The 22,248-nt window shown below is 36.3% G+C and overlaps 1 protein-coding gene across 5 annotated transcripts in view; it reads left to right on the forward strand.

The window, feature by feature from the left end:
* The window catches only part of LOC150108743 (twitchin-like), a 2,666,638-nt gene that overhangs the window by 1,152,955 nt on the left and 1,491,435 nt on the right, over nt 1–22,248 (forward strand). For all 5 annotated transcript variants that reach the window (XM_090390962.1, XM_090390961.1, XM_090390964.1 and 2 more), the window contains 2 exons: nt 5,737–6,018; nt 14,580–14,879. In XM_090390962.1, coding sequence (XP_090247088.1) covers nt 5,737–6,018; nt 14,580–14,879 — 582 coding nt within the window. The remainder of the gene's footprint in view (nt 1–5,736; nt 6,019–14,579; nt 14,880–22,248) is intronic.

Genomic DNA, 22,248 nt, shown 5'->3' on the forward strand with positions numbered 1-22,248 from the left:
AATAACCTCTTTATCTCTGGATGTCAGTGTGTTCCTCAACAACCAAGTAATCCTATGTGCAATCTTGGACACCTTAGCAATGTGTCCTCTGAACTTCATCTCCTTATCTACCAATACCCCTAAGTCCCTAGCCTCATCAATCTCTTGGAGTACCTTTCCATCTATGTAGTACACAGCTGGTAATCTTTTAATCCCAAAATGCAAGACTTTACACTTTTCCACATTGAACTGACATCCATTTTCTTTTGCCCATTTTACCAGCTTATTTAAATCCTCCTGCAAACTTTCAACATCAGCTTGATTTTTTATTGCACTACACAACTTTGCATCATCAGCAAACAACTGAATATCTCCCTTTAAGCCGTTTCCTATATCATTTTTATACAAATTAAACAACATTGGCCCAAGCACAGAGCCCTGAGGCACACCACTGGTCACCTGCCTCATTCTGGACTCGGCTCCTCCATACACCACCTTATGGTATCTCTCCCTGAGCCATTCTCCTATCCATATCACCAATTTAATATCCATTCCCATCTGCTCCAATTTGCGTAACAGTGTTCTATGGGGTATCCTGGCAAAAGCCTTAGCAAAATCCAGAAGTACCACTGTGTAGCCAGATCCTTTGTCCAACTCTGATGTTATTCTATTATGGATAGTTAATAGATTGCTAAGGCAGGATCTACCTTTAACAAAACCATGTTGGCCTCTATAGAGTATCATATCCTGATCCACCCATTCTTGAATTTTGTCTTTAACCAACTTTTCCAATACTTTTACCACTACTCCTGAGATGGTGATTGGTCTGTAATTCAATACTGCAGTTTTAGAGCCACCCTTATGCAAAGGAACCACTTTGCCTAACTTCCACTCCCTAGGGACCATACCAGAGTTCAAACTTAAATTAAATATCCAGGTAAGAGGGGTTGACAATTCATTTGCACATTCACGCAACACCCGAGCTGATATTCCATCTAAGCCTACCGCAGTGTTTGCATTTAAGTTTCGCAATATATTTAATACCTCTGATTCTTTAGCTTCAATTCTCACATTAGGTATTGCTATAGGTATAGAGATATCCTCACTTGGGTGATAGACTTTTGAGAAGTGATCACTCAGTAACTCGACTATTACATCTGATTTTGTCACCTCAATACCATCAGCACCCACTAAGGTTATCCTTCCGAAGTCATTCTTCCTCTTACTTGCCACATAGCGGAAGAACTCTTTGGGATTACCCTTGATCTCTTTGGCTAAGGTCTTCTCATAATCTGATTTAGCTTTTCTTACTATGCTGGTAACCTTCCTAGCTTGAGCCTTGTACTGCTCATGGGTGTCCTGATCGCCCTTCTCCTTGTAAATTCTCCATAACATTTTCTTTTTTTGTAGTTCAAGCTTGATACTACTGCTCATCCATCTAATGCCTGCCTTGTTTGACCTCCTGACCATGGGGACACAATCTGATATTGCTTTCCTCAGATACCCACTGATTTTATCCAAAGCACTGCTAACATCTTTCCCTTGCAATATGTTCTGCCATGGGATGGCTGCAAGCTCACTCCGAAGCTTGTTATAATTGCCTAACCTGTAGTTTCGTACATACCCCTTCTTAATAGAAAAATCCACAGATTTTGCAACCTCCCAAGTCAATACCACATGATCGCTTTCACCAACTGGAGGTAACGAGGTCACCTTACTTATGCACATAACCTCTGAACCAATAACCAGGTCCAACACTCTCACACCACGTGTCCCTTCAGTTACGTGCTGTTTCAAGTAATTATCTCGTAGCAGATGTATGAACTCCATTTCCTTTTTGCTACGTGATATTTCCTCCTTCCAATTGATATCACCATAATTAAAATCCCCCATAATAATCACTAAGCCTTCACTCATTGCACTATCACTATGCAATGAAACCAGCACATCATATGTTGGTTTCATTGCATAGTAGCTATGGCAAGATTGGTAGCCTTTCCTTGATATTATCAGTTCAGGTTCTGGGGGAAATAAATCATCTATGATAAACATAATGATGCTTCACCATTAATATGATAATATCCAATTTTTGATTCCAAGGTAGTTGTTTGAGCTAGCATCTTTTGCATGTTAGTTGGTCCATAAACAACTCTAAAAGATAATCTTTCTCCACATTTCTTAATCAGTACATCTAGCAGTAAGAATGAGTCTTCCTAAATTGGGCTGGTTGATTAATTTGATATCTGAACATCAGTTGTTGAAGAGATAGCCACTTTTATAGATCTCCTCAATGATTGTCATGTTGCTTTCACATTCACTTGTAATAAGGCTCAAACAGAAATATCAATCCCATTTTTAGATTATCGATCAAGGAATACGAAGAAAGATTATTTTCAGAATTCTATAGAAGATAACCTTTCTTCACACAAGGATACTTGTTTGTCGGTTTAAATGAGTATTATGAAGGATGTTGAAGAATCATACTATGTCCAACATAAAAGAGCCATTTCTGAAAAGAAAAAAGGGGAAAAAACTGATAAGAGAACTGATAGAAAAAAACTTCAATGTAACAGAATACTATTATACTTTCTCCTCTTCTGGGCTAATACAAACTCTGCAGGAATGGAGGTAATCTATATTTTGTGGAAAGAGCACCTTTAAGAACTCTAAAATATTTGATATGATATAACGGTTGCAGTCAAGAGTGTAAATCAGATATTTGTTCAGATTCTCAGAAGTATCGCATCCATGAATGAAGTGCTGTAGTAATTATGTAATTAGGTATTGATGCTCTATTCTTTACTTTAGTTAGCACTGATTGTTCTCATGAAATAAAGAAAAATGGTAGCAGGCAGTAATCCTAAGAGAAACATTATGATGGGAACCATGAAGGCCTGAATAATAATAATAATAATAATTATTATTAGTATTATTATTCAGGTTATTATTGGAACATAATTTTGATAATGACAATCTTAGGAGACAGGTTGGACTATAGTATGGAGTGAGGAGTTGAGTGTGTAACGAAATAAATGCTGCTTGGGAACTGACAAAGAAATGCATAACAACATCAATGTATGAATATATTCCAAAGGTCAAAAGGCTGAATAAGGTAGGTGCAAAATGGATGAATGATGGAATTAAGCATGAAATCTGGAAGAAGAAGGCACTTTGACAGCACAAGATGAATAATGGTAATAATCGGTTGCATGAAGACTGTAAACAGCAAGTCAGGAGAATGACTCATTTAGTAAGGACAGGAAAAGTGAAGTATGAGCAGAAATTAGAAATCAGGCTAAGATTTCTAATTTCTTAGCCTTGGGAATTTTATCAGTATGTGGCAAGTAGAAGTGATTATGGTAAGATGCTGTTAACAGAAGAAAGTGGGTGCTGCTGAGAACATATTCAAGGTGTTCAGTGAGCAGTTCATCAGGGTGTTTCATCCTCAGTGTGAAATCAGAATCTCCAGTGTGTAGAGAATGAAATGGGAGAAGATTTAATAGTGAGCGAGCAAGAGGTATATGAGGAGTTAAGCAAGCTAGATGTCAATAAGGCAATAGGAATCTATGACATATCATCACGTGTCTTAAGGGAATGTTCTCAGGAGTCATCATCAGCCTTAGCTTATCTGTTTAACAAGAGTCTTGTAACAGCACAAATCCCAAAGGAGTAGAAGGAAAGCAAAATTTTTCCACTTCACAAAGGTGGTGAGGCAATAGATTATAGACTGATCTGTATATCTGCAGTTGTACTTAAGGTATTGAAGAGGGTGATTAGATATAGGATACAAAAATGGGCTGATAACAGCGGTATTCTTTGTGCTTGTCAGCATAGGTTTGTTAAAGGGAAGGCGTGTTTTACAAACTCGCTTATGTACTATATTAAAGTGACAAATGTATTGGACAAGGGAGATGCATATACAGTGGTATACTTAGATTTTGAAAAGGCCTTTGATAGACTGCTACAGCACACCACAAGTTGGTCAAGAAACTGAAGCAAATGGGATTGGATGATAGACTAGGGAGTTGGATAGGTGAATGGCTATCAGACAGGTATCAGCAAGTTGTGTATGGGGGAGGGGGCACTATCTCGAAAGAGAAAGTTACTAGTGGTGTGCTGCAAGGGTCAGTTTTTGGACCATTGTTATTTAATTTTTATATTAATGATATTGAGATAGATTTAAGTGGTGATATACAGCTATTGGCAGATGGTGCAAAACTGGGGAGATGATAAGAAATCAAGCATTTGTAGCCTTACAAGAGAACTTGAATAGATTGTATGAGTGGGTAACAGTATGGAACTGTCTATTCATGGTTGGCAAGTGTAAGGTTATGAAATTTGGTAGGGATGCTCAGTATACACTTAGTGGAGAAATTTCAGAAGAAGTTGAGGAGATAAGAGACCTTGGTGTGGTGGTGGAGAACAGGGATCTGAATTTCAGAGGTCACATTGAACAAGTAGTGAAGTCATCACATCACATTATGACAATGATGTGGAGGATCTTAACTTGTAGAAATAAAGAGGTTCCGGTTCCATTTTATAAAGCCTTGATCAAACCTCATATGGATTATTGTGCACAGATTCAATCCTCTGGTTTTCATAGTGATGAGGGGTATCTTGCAAAGGATTCAGAGAAGACTGACTAAGGTTGTAACTGGCCTTTGAGATATGGGATATGAGGACAGATTAAGGGAATGCAGTTTTCAAAACCTTGTGAATAGGAGGAAGAGAGAGGATATGATTAAGACATATAAGTTGGTAAAAGGTTGTTACCAGGTTAATGTGGAAGAAATTTATTGTAGAATGGGGAAGGGGTAGAACAAGGGAACATAGTTGGAAATTGTATACGTAGTTTCTGGTGAATGCAGATAGATTGAAGGAATTTAAAATATGGTTTGATGAGCTTTGTGTGTAACATTGTTTGCTTCCCACAATGAGGCTTTTGACTCCATGGAGGTCTGTTGTTAATAATAATAATAAGAGAAAGGTTTATTGCTATAACATAAGAGAAAGGTAACCATGAGAGCGGCTCTCCTCTCATTCAGTAAAGAAAACAAATTTGGATTAGTAAATGGTTGTTGTGCATTATTGATGTGGATGCACACATGAATGCCTCTTCATGGTGGTTAAGCTTTATGTGTGTGTAATTGAACAACAAATCACAATGAGAGAGTCTCTGATGAAAAAACAGCATTTGACATTAAGTCTTATCAATCATCAGGAGTTTGACTATGCTTGATGGTATTTCAAAACCTCTTTAGAATATTATTATTATTCGAAACTTCATCAGGGTGTTTATTATTTGCTATCTACCGCTGACTACTACTGATGTTTCCACAGACAATTACAAACATCCATTCCCACAGCGGGATTCGAACCCGCAGCCTTTTAGCTGGAGAGCGGATATGCTATCCACTTTGCCAATGCGAAAGTTAAAATTAATGATGCTCCAGGAAATATAAAGTGTTGTGTTTAGACGATCAGGTTTGCCCTCTCTTGTATTAAAAGAAAAAAAAAAAAACACTATTAATCTAATACTTTTAAATTGTAGGTTTTATTTTGTTAATACATTTAAAAATGGTTAGGCTGTTCTGGGGGGGGGGGTCAGATGAATGGATTAGCTACCCAAAAAGAGGATAAATATACGATAAAATAATGTCTCAATAAATAACCATGGTAGTTTTGCTATTCTTATTTGTACCATTAAAGCAAGTCAAAGAAATATGTTGTAAGTTAAATGTATATATTATTTTATAGTGAAGCCAAGAATTGATCGCACAAATCTGAGAAGTGTGACAGTAAAGGTTGGACAGGCTGTGAATTTTGATATTAATATCATTGGTGAACCACCACCTGCAGTCACCTGGAAATTTAAAGGACAGCTTCTTGAATCATCAGAAACATTTAGGATTGACAATGTTGATTATAACACCAAGTTTTATTTAATGAGGGCTACACGCAAAGAAAGTGGTATCTATGTCCTTACTGCAAGCAATAGCTCTGGCACAGATGAAGCTGAAGTGGAAATAAATGTCCTAGGTGAGTTTAAAAAATAAAAATAAATAAATATACAAGGACATATTAGTACCTTATAATGCTAAGACAATGTATATATACAATGTATATTTTTGTGCAGTAACAAATTAATTTATTATTATTATTATTATTTGATTGTAGACATACATAGTAATAATGTAAGCACAGGTCTTAGTTACTTAGGAAAAAAAAAGAAATATCACAAAAATATCAGAAAATATTTCATATGTACAAATGAAGTGGGTTCTTTAGTCTGCCAAACTTCAGGGATTGATTTTGTGAATGACTGCAAGCCAAAAATACCAATATTAGTATAGGTGCAATTTCAAATTACTATGGAGATAAGATAAAAACTAGTTCTGTTTTAAATATTTATTTTAAAAACTATGAGAGAATAGGAACAGTAGAAGAGATGGAATGAGAGAGTTATAGGAATGATAGAAGGGGAGAGAATAGGATAATTGGAAGAGAGGGAATGAGAGAGAGTGATGGGAATGATAGAAGAGGAGAGAATGGAAACAGTTGGAGAGAGGGAATGAGAAGAATGCGAGGGAATCACTGGAACCAGGGATAGAGTGATGTCAGAAAGGCAGGTAATTAGGGGGAACACAGAGAGAAAGTGTTAGAGGAGAGGGATGCAGCTGAGCAAACGAGGAACAGGATGGTAAAAAGGTGTAATGTATGTGGACTCAACGATCCGGGATGTGCAAGATAGGATGCATGAGGAGTGTTTGCCTGGAGGAACGATAGAAAGTGTGGCTATGGCAATTAAGACGGGTGAAAGGGTGGATGAGATGATTGTGATGGTAGGAACTAATGACTCGAGAAGCAATGTAAATTGGATGGCGAGAGATATAAGATTCTTGCTTGAGGTTGTATGAAAGAAGACTCAGAGAGGAAAGATAGTGATGAGCTGAACAGAAGAGCAGTAATACTGAATAACATAATAGCTAGAATGTGTTAGAAGAGAGGATTGGAATATGTGGATGGTTGGAGGGCATTTGAGGACAGAAAGGAATTGTATTCAAGAGACCACTTGCAAGAGACCAGATGTAGGCATCTGGAGAGATTGCTATTCTAAACGAATCGGTGTGTCAATGCAGGGAAACTAGAATACACAGGGCAGATGGTAGCAGGGGTGAACTCTTGTGGGAATGGGTATTTGGGAGAAGGGGGGGCAACATCAGGTAGTGCTCAGCCTAGTGGAGTCTAGAGGGGATAATGCTAGGTATAGAAACAGTAGTATTTTTATGCTTTATACTAATACTAGAAGTATCAGGAATAAAGGAGAGTTATTGGTGGTGCTGATAGCTTCAGCCTGGCCAAAGATTATTGGACTCACTGAGACATGGTTGAGAGAAGAGGAAATAACAACAAGAATAGAAGTAGCAGGGTATAGCATTTTTTGGCAGGATAGGAAGGGAAATCATGGTGGTGGAGTACTACTTATGATAAGTGATGACTTTTGTCCTCTAAGGATGGAAGCTTTGGAAGGTAGTGACACTAATGATGTTGAAAGCATATGGTGTGTGTGTGGAAGACAGGATATTTAGTGTGGTGTCGCTACAAACCAAGGAGCACACAGGAGTGGGGACCAGAAGATGCTTGGACAGTTGAGCGTGGCAAGTGAAGGACGAATGATTGTTATAGGAGATTTTAACTACAGTAGTATAAATTGGGGAGAGGAAGATGCATGTAGTAATAAGGGAAGAGAATTTCTAGAATTCTTGAGGGACAAATGTATTAGGCAACATGTAATAGAGGGAACAAAAGGTTCAAGAGTTTTGGATTTGGTCATAGCATCAGAAGAGTTGATAATAACTGAGATGATATCTCTCCCACCAGTTGGAGAGAATGACCATGTGATTTTGACTTGGAGGATGAATAGACATGCAGAAGTATCAAAGTTACGGGAACTTATGTGGAATTATAAGGCAGATGATTATGATAGTCTTAGATATCAACTTGAGGAAGTTTGATGGAGAGAGGACTTGAAATGCCAGAATATCATAAGTACTTGGGAAATTATGAAAGGAATATTTGTTAGCAGCAATAGTAAGCTGTATTCCACGAGTGAAGAAGAGGACACAATTTGGAGTAAAGTGGATGAAAAACAATATTAAACAGGAACCATCATCATCATCAGATTCCTGACATGTACCCTCAAGGGGTGTGCAGGATATGATAGTACTACATGAAAAATTTACATCATTATTAACTTCCTATCTACAATTTTCATCCAAATCAGTCTGTTACTTGTCAAGACTCCAACATTATCAGATCTTATATTTCTATTGTCTAAGGCACTTTGTACCATATCAATCCACCTATATCTTGGTCTTCTTCTGGGTTGATTTCCTGCCAACCTAGCAGAGAACACTTGTTTTGCTAATCTTTCCTCACCCATTCTGTTTAAGTGACCATAGCACCTGAGATTAGCTCTGCTAACGCATTCCTGGATGCTGACAATGTCAAGTTCTTTCCTAATATCCTCATTTTTAATATGATATTGCCATTGATGCCATCTGTTCACACCTCTAATCTTTCTCAGGACTCTCATATCTGCGGTCTCTAGTCTTTGGTCAAGTGTTTTACTTCTGACCCAGCTCTCAGATCCATAAGTTAAAATTGGTTTGAACACTGTCTTGTATACAGCTAATTTAGTGTTCCGACTAATTTCCTTCTTATTCCATATGAATTTATTCAATTGACTTCCTGCCATACCAGCTTTGTTGATTCTGTTGTCTATTTCCATATTTAATTTACCATCTTCAGTAAAAATCATGCCTAAGTAGCTGAAATGTTTTACTTGTTCCATAGGTTCTCCATTCACAATGCGGTTGACATTTTCAATGATTCTTCCTATTTTCATTGTCTTTGTCTTTTTATTGCTGACCTTCATACCATATCTATTACAACAGCTATTCAATTTAGTCAGTGAATCTTCAAGACTAGTAGTGGTTTATTTAGAAGTATAACATCGTCCACATAAAGCAAAGAGCTGACATTAACATTGCCAATTCTGATATCATGTTTAATACCACTTTCCTTCATAATGTGATCCATATAGATAATGAATAACAGAGGGGATAATGTATATCCTTGTCTCACACCAGATTTAACATTAAACCATCTTCCTGTACTTCCTTCCTAACTGCTGACTTACAACTCAAATACAGACTAAGTATTGCTTGATATAATGCTTGATTGACACCATATAACTGTAGCATATTGAACAGCTTCTCTCTTGGTACCTTGTCAAATGCCTTTTCCAGATCGACAAAATGTAAATACAGATCTTGCTTTCTCAACTATTTCTCGTAAAGTGAAGATCTGATTCTGACAGCCTCCATCTGGCCTGAATCCAGCTTGTTCTTCACCAAGCTTTTCTTCCACAATTCTTCTCACCATGCATCTGCTCATCACCTGTTTCTCAAGTATACTTGCATAGATCTTGCCAGGAACACTCAGTAGGGAAATACCTCTGTAATTCTCACATTCAGTTTTATTTCCCTTTTTGTATATTGGTACTATTAGAGCTCTACTTCAATCATCAGGAATTTGTCCCTCTGTCCAGTCCTTCTGAACTATGCAGTGCGGCCATTGTAAGACTTTTATACCACCATACTTTAGCATTTCTGGTCGAATGTCATCTACTCCTTGGCCTTTCCACATTTTAAGCCTTTGATGGCTTTTTCTACTTCAAGTATAGATATATATTCCTGACTGTATGCCTGTTGAGTATTTTTTACCAAAGTGCTATCACTGCTTGTTTCATTTAGCAATTTTTCAAAGTAATTACTCCATACTTCAAGGATATCTTTTTCTCCCATTTTCATGTCAGCTTTATCATCTCTAACTCCTTTTACAGCACTCTTTCCTCCATTTCTAAGCTTCTTCAACAACCTCCAGAATATCTTACCACCTTCTTGATATTTATTTACTATGTTTTTGCCAAAGTCCTCACATGACTTTAGTTTAGCTAGTTTTACACTGTGTTTGGCTTTCTTACATTTGTCTCTGTATTCTCTAAGAGCACAAGCTGACTTATTTGCCAGGAACTTTTGATATGCTTTCTTCTTTTCCTTCACTGCCTCTTTAACTTCCTGCATCCACCATGAAGTTCTGATTTTTTTTTTCCTTACAGACAATCTCACCACATGCCTCTCTGGTTGAATCAATCAGGGCTTTCTTGAAGGCTTGCCACTGAATCTCCAAGGTTTGGTTCCTGTTCTCAAACTCTTTCATTTTTTCTTCAATAATCTTTGTGTATTTTAGTCTGCAGTTCACATCTGACAGCTGCTCAACTAAACAGTAACTGCATATGAAAAAGAGGCTATGGAAGAGATATAAGGAGACAGGTGAAGAGCAGATGCATGAAGAATATAAGACACAGGCCAGGAGAGTGACTGGTATGGTAAGGAAGGAGAAACAAGAATATGAGAAGAGATTGAGCAAAGATACAAAGAAAATCCAAGGGAATTTTTTTAGCTATGTGGCCAGTAGGAGGAGAAATGATTGTGGAAGAATGATACTATGGGATAAAAATGGGATTAGAGTGACTGATGCAAAGAACATTTTTTAATTGTTCCATGAATACATTATTGGAATATTTCATCCTGGAGGAGTAAATTTTAATACTAGAGGAATAGGGCAGGTTCGAGATTTAGAGGTGCAAGAGGAGAGTGAGTTCTAAATACTGAGTACTTTGGATGTCAGTAAAGCTGTGGGCTGGATGGTATTTCACTATGAGTTTTGAGAGAATGTGCTAAAGAACTGACAGCCCCTTTGACCTGGCTTTTCAATGAAAGTCTGGCTCTGAGAAAGGTGCCCAGGGAATGGAAGGAAGTTATGATAGTGCCATTTCATAAGGGTCGTAGCAGAATCGAAGTGTCTAATTATAGGCCAGTTTGTGTGTCATCAGTAGTTAAGATCTTGGAGAAATTAGTGAGGGACCATATACAGCATTGAGCAGATCAGGGTAATGTTATCTGTGAGAGTTAACATGGATTTGTTAAGGGTGCTCTTGTTTTAATAATATGCTATCCTTTTATAATAAAGTTACAAGAGCAGTAAATGAGCAAAAGGCATATACTGCATTTTCTTGGATTTAGCAAAGGCATTTACATGATAAGCTGATATTTAAGTTGCAGCACATGGGTTTGGATGTCAGGTTGGTTAACTGGATTAAGGATTGGCTGTCCGATAGGTATCAAAAAGTTGTGTATGGTGGGGCAGTTTGAAGGAGGCAGAGGGTTATAAGTTGGGTCACATAGGGCTCAGTACTAGGACCTATACTGTTTAACCTTTATATCAATGACATTGTCACTGGATTGCAAGGGGATAGTCAGTTGTTTTCAGATAATGTGAAGCTGGGAAGAGTTATTAATAATAGTGCAGATGTGGTAGCCCTGCAAGAGGATTTGAATATACTAGATAGTTGGGCAAATGAATGGGGGTTTCGGTTTAATGCAGCAAAATGTAAGGTCCTGAGGTTTGGGACACTTCATACTCTATTGGAGGAGTTGTACTGGAGGAAGTAGGAGAGACAAGAGACCTTAGGTTGATGATTGATAGAAACCTGAAATTCAGGGGACATTTTGCAAAGGTAGTGAAGGTAACACAGAGGATTGCTGCAATACTGAGAAGGAAGGTGACCTGCAGAGATAAAAGAGTTATCTTTCCATTGTATAAGACCTTGATCTGACTACACTTAGATTATTGTTCCTCAGATTTGATCCCCAGAATTTGAAGGGGGATAACTTAACTGTGGAAACTGTACAGAGGCAGATAAGAAAGATGGTTTTTCAGGACTGTACTATGTAAGTTATGAGGATCAGATGAGGGACTGTGGACTGTAGAGTTTGGTAGATAGAAGAAGGAGAGGAGATATGATTGAGACTTTTAAACTGTTGAGAGATGATTACAGGGTTGACATTAGGGAGTTCTTTCACTTTTTTGAACAGCAGGAAGCATGATCAGGGGCCATCACTAGAAGTTACGAAAGGAAGCTGTGAGCAAGAGGATGTGGAGTGGTTTCTTTGCATGGAGAGTGGTTGATTCATTAAATGCATTGCCTGATAGCGTGGTGTGAGTGAGAACGGTCAGTGAGTTTAAGGAATGGTATGATAGACTTTGTGTTTCCTAGGAGGGACCTCTCACAATGAGTCTTGACTCCATGGAGGCCTGAATAATAATAATAAAAATAATGTCTTATTCATCTTAAATCTTGTCCTGAAGTTTTAAAATGTCTGCCTTCTATGCTGATACACAGCCCATTGTTCATAATTGTAGTTACAATGAATGAATAACTATGCATGTTGTGCAGAAGAAACGATGTAGAGATTGGGTCTGAATTTGATTGAAGAATGGATTTGCGCTTAGAAATTGATTCAGAATTAGGTCTCTCAAGACAGTTTTTTTTTTTTTTTTTCACTGAGTGCATAGAGCAAGGCAAAGCCAGGAAAACTAAAGAAATTAGGGTAGATTTAGATGAGTGCTCACCTCATTAGTCTCACCTCTAAATTGAGGTGAGACTCATGAGGTGAGAAAGTGCAAGGATGATTAAAAAATGTGGAATCTAATCTCTCATAAACAATATAAAATGAGATTGTCAATTCAGTATGAAAAGTTACTTGAGTGCCTAAGAGGGTGCTACAATTTCTATATATTAATACCAATATTGGGAATAATAGTGAAAAGTTTTTAGCATTAATTAGTGCAACTTTACCAAAACTTAGACAGTAGTGAGATTTGGTTAACATCAGATGATGTAGTTGGAATGTGAAGGATTTGATATTTTCAGGGAAGATAGGGGTCAGCTGAGGAGAGGGGGTGACAGCTGATGATAGCAGATTAATTGCAGCCAAAAAGAGTCGGAGACAGGCAGACAGATGGCAGTTTTTTAGGCAATCTGGTACAAGACTGCAGCATTAGGATGTGAAAGATGCATCAAGAAGTTAGTATGAGCAGGTTGAGTAATTATTATGGAGGACTTCAACTGTGAAGACATATATTAGAAGAAGAAAAGATGACATGGCAGGAATAAAATGCAATTTGTATGCCTACTGAGAGATGACTACTTAAAGCAGCATGAGATGGATGGACTTGGCATATTAAAGTGTTGGATCTGGTTATAGGATTAAAAGATCTGTCCATAACCAAGGTAGCCACATTGTCTCCAGTTAAGCAGAGTTATCATGAGATGTTGACTTTGGAGGAAACTTGTAATTTGCAATTAAGATGGGATTCTTATTTTTAGAGGTACCCGTTAGAGGCATAGTATTATTAAAAGAACACTTAAGACCACAGTAATAACTATTTAATTAATAAGGTACAGATATTTCATACTAAAACTAATAATACATCTTCAGTGTCACACAAACAGTTATAAGAATGGAATACAAGTAACAAACATTCGGTGGATCACCTATGAAAATACAATTGCTGCCGCGTGCTAGGAAATGATGGAAAATAATAATTATCTTAATATTTAAGATAATTAGGTTTTTATTGATTACATTTTACACTGACCAAATTTAAATCGAAATGATTGTCTCTCTCCATCGAAGATCTGGGAGACTTTTATTTTGTGTAATCAATAAAAAACCAATTATCTTAAATATTAATTAATTATTATTTTTCTCCTCCCCTCCCCTCCCCTCCCCTCGATGAGTCTTGACAGACTTTATGTTCTTAGGAAGGACCTCCTATGATGAGTCTTTTGACTCCATGGAGGCCTGAATAATAATAATAATAATAATAATTTTTCATTAATTCATAATAATTCATTGCCTCCATAGTGCAAGTGAAAGAACGATGATACGTTGCACCCTTTCATTGGAAAAGACCTAAGTTTGATTCTTGTCATGATGGGAAGAATCTTTATATGGTTTTTTCCAATTGAAGGTCAGCTGATCTCATATGGAGGTAGAATGGTTTTTTTCTCCCAGAAACTCGGATTTTTCATCCTGCATACAGACAAATTGGTCTTCAGGACACATGCAATTTACAGACAAAAAATACTAATGGTGGTGGTACGCAGTAGGTTGCATTGGTGTAGATAATGGAGAAGTGGTGAAGATGGGGAGTATGGGGAGTTATAGAGTAGGTGCCCTCCCTTGATGAGTCTTTGGACTCTTTGGAGGTGTCATGAAATAATAATAATAATTTAAAACCTGAGACCATCTCGATCCTAACTCCTTCTTTCATTTCTCAATAAACCTTTATTCTTTTATTTAGTAGAGTAAAAAATATAGACACCAGAAAATTATTAAATTAGGATTTGACTGTACCATTATTATGTATTAAAAAAAAAAAGAAAAGAAAGAAGAAGAAGAATTTTCTTATTCAGAGTAAGTTTATATCTAGAGAGTCTAAATATCCATTTAGATTCTTTACATATTTCAGTGACATGCTAGCAGATCTTGTTTTGTGCCACTATTGGAACATATGCTATAGGTTTATCCTGAATAAAATATATAATCCATTAGAAATATACCTATAATCCATATATTTTATATATATATATATATTTTTTTTTTTTTTCATTGATGAAATTTTAGGTAAGCCAAGTAAACCAAGAGGACCATTAGATGTCTGTGATGTACACAAAGAAGGATGCACTCTGAAATGGAAAGAGCCTGATGATGATGGGGGCTGTCCAGTTGAGTATTATGAAATTGAAAAACTGGATGAGGATTCTGGCCTGTGGGTACCCGCAGGGAAATCACCTGAACCAAAGTTTGATGTTAGTAATCTAACCCCAGGAAAGAAATATAAATTCAGAGTGAGAGCAGTGAACAAAGAGGGTGACTCAGAAGAGCTTGAAACACCAGATTCCATTTTAGCTAAAAATCCATTTGGTATTTATATTTATTTATTAATTTATACATTTGTATTTATTTATTTATACATTTATATTTCTTTATAGAATTATATGTTATATAATTGTATGAAATATTATTTTATATATAATTTTTTATGTTTTCGTAAAATAAAAAAATATAAAATATCATTTGTGGATAATTTCAGGATGCTAGGATGTTTATTAGACAAAGTTGCATCCTAGCATTCTGAAATGATCCAAAAACTTAAACCTATAATCCCAAACCTCCCTGTATTTATGGACTACTAACAATACACAAACAGAATGCATCTTTGCAACCCATAGTAGACAGTATTGGTTTCTTTACTTATAAAGTGGCCAAAGGTTTAGCCCAAGAACTCTCTTTCATTACAGGCCACATATTTTCCCATGTGAAGAACACCCTACACTTGAAATCTTACTTGTCAGACTTGATCCGTAAGGATCAGATATTGTTGTCAGTTTTAGACATAGCCACCCTATTTATGAATGTACCTTTAAAAGACAGAACTAATTCAAACTCTCTTTCCTTCTGATATAGTAGTGTTATTCAGCTTTAATAAATTTAGTTTAATCCTTTATCCAAGTGTGAGCAAACAAAGTTTGTGCCTGAAAGTATCTTCAGGACTGGGTTAAAGTAGTACAACACCAGGCAACTCGCTGCAAAGGTGGAGCAAGCTAACATCGCTCCTATCTCAGTATCTCCCATAATGCAAAACACATCTCCTTGCAGATATGTATAATGTTATGCATTAATGGAAGGGCTACTACCCAGACTAGTTTCGACCTTTATTGAGGTCTCTTCAGTGGGAGCCAGGCCCAAGTGGAGATACCAGGCAGAAGCATTAGCAAGGTCATCTCTACTTATAGGAGTTGCCAAACAGTGTGCCACCTTTTTATTAAATTACTCTTGATTTAGAGAAAGATGTTGAAAGTTTAGTTTTCACTTTGTTAGACTATAATAAATTTAGTTTAATCCTTTATCCAAGTGTGAGCAAACAAAGTTTGTGCCTGAAAGTATCTTCAGGACTGGGGTAAGGTAGTACAACACCAGACAACTCGTTGCAAAGGTGGAGCAAGCTAACCTCACTCCTATCTCAGTATCTCCCATAAAGCTTTACTATGAACTCAGGCTATTTTACATAGCATGGAAAACCTACATGCAGATTGAAGACACAGCCATGGACTCTCCAACCCCCACAAGTCTTTTCATGGAACATTTTGAAAATACTTCCCTAAACTCAGCCACTCTTAAGTCCATCAAATGCTTTGCTACATGTGGATAATATCATCTCCATTTGACCATATGGCTGGGATACAATGGAAACATTTTTAACATATCTCAACCAATAATCCCTTTCACCACTGAAAAAGAAAACAATAGTTGTCTGCCCTTCCTTGACATGTTGGTCACCCAATCCAATGGATCCTTTTCTGTTTACAAAAAACCTACCCACTCTTGAAGGTAAATGCATCACTTGTCACATCACCACTCTTCCTAACAATATGATGTTATCAAAACCTTAGCTAATTGAGCCAGAACCATTTGTTCAAACAACTCTAGTTTCTTCTTCTCTTCCGTCTAAGACAGGTTGAGTCTTCTCTTGAGCAGGATCTTCCAGTCTTCTCTATTCCTTGCTGTTCGAAAAAGTTCCTTATATGTTCTGCATCCCGAGATGCTCTTTATTAATTTCAGCCAGGTAATTCTTGGTCTTCCGGGTCTTTTTTTTTCAGTTGGAAAAGTATTGATTAGGACGTTAGGGAGTCTGTCTGCATCCATGCATACAGTGTGGCCAAACTATCTCAGTTGTTGTTTTCTAAGTTTTTCTATTATTATCTTTTTATACAATAGTTCTTGTCTGACTGTGATGTTTGTTTTCTTTTCTATCCAACTTGTTCTATTTATTTTTCTTAAGCATTTCATTTCAAATGCCAGAAGTTTTTTCTCCTCTCTTTTCTTAACTGTCCACGCTTCCTCCATAGATGACTGTTGGTGTAATTATTGCTTCATATAATTTGATTTTGGCTTGCTTTGATATCTTGTTTGTTTTCCAGATTTTCTGTAATTTTCTCATGGTGGTCCATCCTATTGCTATTCTGTGTTTGATTGTTTTGAGTTGATCTATTGTTTCTGTTAGTTTTGATCCAAGGTATATGGAGTTGTCTACTTGTTCTATTTGTTCTCCGTTTAGGGTGGCTGAGATGGTAGTTCCGTTCCTCCCTATTTTCATCACTTTTGTCTTTTGTATATTTATTGTCATGTCATATGTTTTACAGGTTTTGTTTAGCTTGTTTATCCACTTTTGTAGTTCATTTGGGGTTCTTGCAAGAAGGACGAGATCATCCACATATTTGATATTATTTATTTTTAAACCATTGACATTGATTCCAGGCTCATTGTCTATTGCCTTCTTTACAACTTCTTCTAGATATATGTTGAATAGGCATGGGGATAATGAGCATCCTTTCATTACTCCTCTTTGGATCTCTATGGGTTCTGTTGTGAGTGTGTCCTTTTTAATTATTGCATTTGTCTTAGAGTAATATATTATCAGAAACTGTATTATATATTTGTCTATTGCTTTTCTAGTAGAATTTTAAGAAGGATTTCTCTGCTGATGCTATCAAAACTTGTTTAAAATCCACAAAACAACAATATAGTTCTTTATGGTCTTCCCAGCTGAGCTCTGCTAGTTGGTGCAATGTGAAAATTTGGTCTATTGTTGAATAGTTTCCTCGGAAACCAGCTTGTTCTATGCCTATCATTTCTTCATAGGTGTTTTTTAATCTATTTTGTATAATTCTTATGAATATTTTATAGGTATGAGGGAGTAAATTGATCGGTCTGTAATTTCTGCAGTCTCTTTTATCTCCTTTCTTGTATATTGGGATGATCTTTCGTTCTCCAGTCATCTGGGATCTCTCCTGTTTGTAGTATTTTATTGAATAGGATTGTTAAATATTCTATTGATATGGTGCCTCCATATGACCACAGTTCAGTAGGGATAGTATCAATGCCTGGTGCTTTATTGTTTTTCATCTGTTTTATTGCATATCTAACTTCTTCTTGTAAAATTTTTGGGTGGTCATTATTTTCTTCTATTGTTGGCATTGTAGTTTTGTTTCCTTGGTGGAAGATAGTCTTAAAATGGTTTAACGAGATTTTTCTTATATCTTCAATATTCCCGGTTTCAATCATCTTGTTGTTTATCATTGTTACTGCTTTTGCTGAGAATTCCTTTGTAATTTCTCTTACAGTATCATGGAAGACTTTTAGGTTGTTTTGTTGGTATGCTTCTTGGCATTTAGCTTTTTCTTCTAACCATTTTCTTTGGCTTTTTTGCATAGGTTATCAACTTTATTTTTTAGTGCTGTGTTTTTCTCTATTCTCTTCATTGCTTTGTTGGTTTACAAGTATCTTGGCCTCTCTTTTCTCTTCTATTGTAGCTATGATTTCTTGGGTTATCCACTGTTTGTTTATTTTGGGTTTGGAACCTAGAGTGTCTTTTACAATTGATAACACTGTTTCTTTTCCTTCTTCCCAGTATTTTCCACTGTTCTGGAACATGGAGGGATTTTAATTTCAAGCACATCTGTTCTAGAAATTGACTTCTGTTTGAGCTATCTTTTAGTTTTGATAGTTGATGTTTTCTTCTTTTCTGATATTGTTTTTCCTTTGGCAGTTAATATTTCGTGGTCAGTGTCGAAATCAAAACTTCTTAATGTTCGTACATTATTTACTGATTATTTCCATTGTTTGTTTATGATGATATAGTCTATGCAGTTCTTTATATGACCATCTGGGGATGTCCATGTATATTTATTATTAGGGTGTTGATAGAACAATGTGTTTGTAATCATTAGATTGTTTGCTTTACAGAAGTGGAGTAATTGTTCTTCTCTGTCGTTAAGCTCTCCATATCCAAATTTCCCCATCACATCTTTTTTTTTGTCTGCTGTGAACTGTCCTATTTTAGCATTAAAATCTCCCATCACTATCATGAGTTCTTTATATTTTGGGGATTATCTATTTCCTGTTGTAGTTCTTAATAAAAATTTTCTATTTCTTCCTCTGAATGGTTACTGTCTGGTGCATATATTTGGATTATTTTAATTGTTTGACCTTTTTCTTTTGCTTGAAGTTTGGCTGTGATTATTCTAGGAGACACCAGGTTTATTTCAATTACTGAGTGTGTAAGTTTCTTTTCAATTAATAATGCAACCCCTTCTCTGTGTATGTTATCTTTCTTCTTGAGAAGTAGTCTTCCTTCTGGTAAATCCATGAATCCATCTCCGCACCAATGTGTCATTTCTTCCTAGGTGTTTAAACTCTAGTTTATCCATGGAAATCAATCACATCCACAACACATTTTTAGCCAATAACTTTTCCCTTCACAAAATCTGCAGGGCACTCTATCCACCTCCCAAATTCATTACCTCAAAATCCAGAACGCAAAAAATCATTTCTCATTCACCGCATCTATGGTACCTCAGAAAAAAATCTTATGAGTTTTATAAAGGTACAACACACACACACAGCTTTTAAGTATACCAAAAATTGGCCAGAAGATTCTTCCATCATTTAGACCAGTGGTTCCCAAACGTTTCAGGCCACCACCCCCTCGAATCCATAAACTCATCATCAATGCTCCCTGTCTTACCTGAGCCCACCCTACATTCAGAAAAGCGATTCACACAACCCACAAGGAACGGTAATAACATTTTAAAAACAAATTATTAATTTATAATTTTAATTTATTTTAAATCCAAAAAAAAAAAAACATTTACCTTTAATAACAACTTTACATTAAAATCTAATAAAAACATTGTATAATAAGACTATTCAATAGTAGCTATTGACTCGAATGTTCTGAAAATCCTTAATGTGATGGATGCGGCTTCAAGGAGTGATACCAGTTTTCCTATGTCTGGTTTAATATCACTTAGCAGGAGTCTTAAATCTCCATGTTGAGTTATCTGGCGTCTTATTCAAATTAAGCTGATATTGAATCCAACATTATTTCAAAGCCGAATAGAGAAACCACAAGAGTTTCAATGAAACTACAAGAGTTTCATGCTGAATACAGATAGAAACTATAAAAGTTTCGGCGGATCCAAGTGTAAGCAAATCTTTTATGACAGGGGCAACTCAAGACATCTCCAGTGGATATGTATAACATCATACATGTCCACTAGGAGATGTGTTTTATATTATGGGAAATACTAAGGATAGTGATCAGAGCTTACTTCATCTTTACTACGAGTTGCCCCTGTCATGAAAGGTTTACTTATGCTTGGATCCACCTAAACTTTTATAGTTTCTATATTCGGCTTTGAAATCTCTTTGCAGAAAGAGCAGCGATCTCTTTCTGCAACCAAAACTCTTCATAAGATTTTAAGATTTCTTAAATTTTGGCTTCATCTCAAAGTTATTTTGTAGCTCAATTAGTTCTTCCTCCATGGCTCCCACTACCTCAGTATCGGAAAATGGATTTATTACCTAATCTGGAACTTCCAATGAAAGTAAATCCTTGATCTACTTGCCTTGTCAGGATGTACTTTTTGAAATGTTCAATTATTCTGGAAGGCTTCATGGCCTCATTAGAGAAGACCCTTTCACAAATTGGCACCTGCTGGTTTGTTGTTGCTGGTATGCATCCATATTTTAGGTATTCAATGCTATACTGCCTACATTTCTTCTTTGACGTATCTGCATCTGCCATTTCTATTCTGGAACATGCAGAAATAAGCATACATACATATTTGAAAGCAGTTTTTGTAAATAATAATCTTTATCTTTATATCCTCACAATATAACAGAACCTATAATTTGCCAAGCTGTGACACAACACTACATAGCTAAAAGCTTCACATTTTTGTTCAGTAAATAAGAATATGGGAAAATACATTATAACACACTCAGCACTATTAAGGTAAAAAAGGACCACTTCAGAAATTACCAACTAAAAACTCAAAAAATGTCTTGGAAAACAACGAAAAATGTCTTGGAAACAACAACAACAACAATAATAATAATAATAATAATAATAATAATCAAACAGCATCAATTAATTATTGCACATTTCAGCATTTTGCAGCACACCTTCAGCCCCCCACCCTGCTGCCTGCTTACCTCTTGGCACCCCCTTAAGTACTCCCACCGTCCACCAGGGGGCAGTACCATTCACTTTGGTAACCACTGATTTAAACCATTTTAGGGTCTACACATGCTTTGTTCCTGCAGACTTTCTCTATTTTTGACAAATAGGAAGAACTGCCAATACCCATCTGCAGGAAGACAGAAAAAATGTTTGTTACCTGCACTATAGACCATGCAATGGATAAGAATCACTGGATCCAACAGAAAAAACTTCCATTTTATGCAGGAACAATATAAATCAGTAAGACTGTTCTTAGAATCTAGTACAGCATTCATGAAATCTGAACAAATTTGACTGTCTCACTTTACCTAAAGATGCTACCAAGACTACAAGATGCCTTGGTGACCAAGGTAAGATAGTGGCATAGTAGCGTGTTGTGTTGTTGTTATGTGCTATCCAGTTGTTTTCGACTCTTGGTGATTGTGTGAACAAAGGCTCTCCGTCCAACTCTGCCTCTTCTCCTTTCTTTCAGCAATTGCAAATTCAAGTTAGTAAGTTCTTTTATGTTTTCCATCATGTTATCCTCTTGCGGTCTTCCTCTTCTTCTCATTTCCTCAATCTTCCACAATAAAACTGCCTTTTCCAATGATTCATTAGCTCACATAATATGTCCAAAGTACATCAACTTCTGTTTAGCAATCATTGCCTCCAATGAATTTGACATCAATGAATCATATATATATATATATATATATATATATATAGAAAACAGTGTTTAAAAAAAATAAAACAGAGAGAGAGAGAGAGAGAGAGAGAGAGAGAGAGAAGCTTAGTGCTTGGGTAAGTGTAATAAACAAGACTTCTGATTCATGACAAATTCATTTATAATATTCATAATAATGATTAATGATATAAACCACACCAAGAGGAAACATTGCACTTATTAAACTCACTAATAGTTTGCTGTTTTTTTACCCAGCATCATCAGAGTACAATGATTAATGTGACAAGCATACATGACTAAACAAGTAATTGTAGAAACAATTTAAATTGTAACTGACATTTAATGTCCTTACATGGCACTCTCTTTGGGTCAGATAACTACAAAGTTAACTTAGAGTAGTCTGGCTATTAGGTCTTAAAATGCTGATGCTGATTCTAATAATAGCTTCTCAGACCTGTAATGACTTTGATATAGATCTTTTTCTCCATCCGATCCTATGTTGAAGGAGTATCCAGAGCATGGTCTGCCAATTCCAACTTGCC

The sequence above is a fragment of the Typopeltis vanoorti genome, chromosome 3, assembly GCF_054136105.1.
Source record: "Typopeltis vanoorti isolate ZY-2024b chromosome 3, IOZ_Tvanoo_1.0, whole genome shotgun sequence".
Taxonomy (NCBI): domain Eukaryota; kingdom Metazoa; phylum Arthropoda; class Arachnida; order Uropygi; family Thelyphonidae; genus Typopeltis; species Typopeltis vanoorti.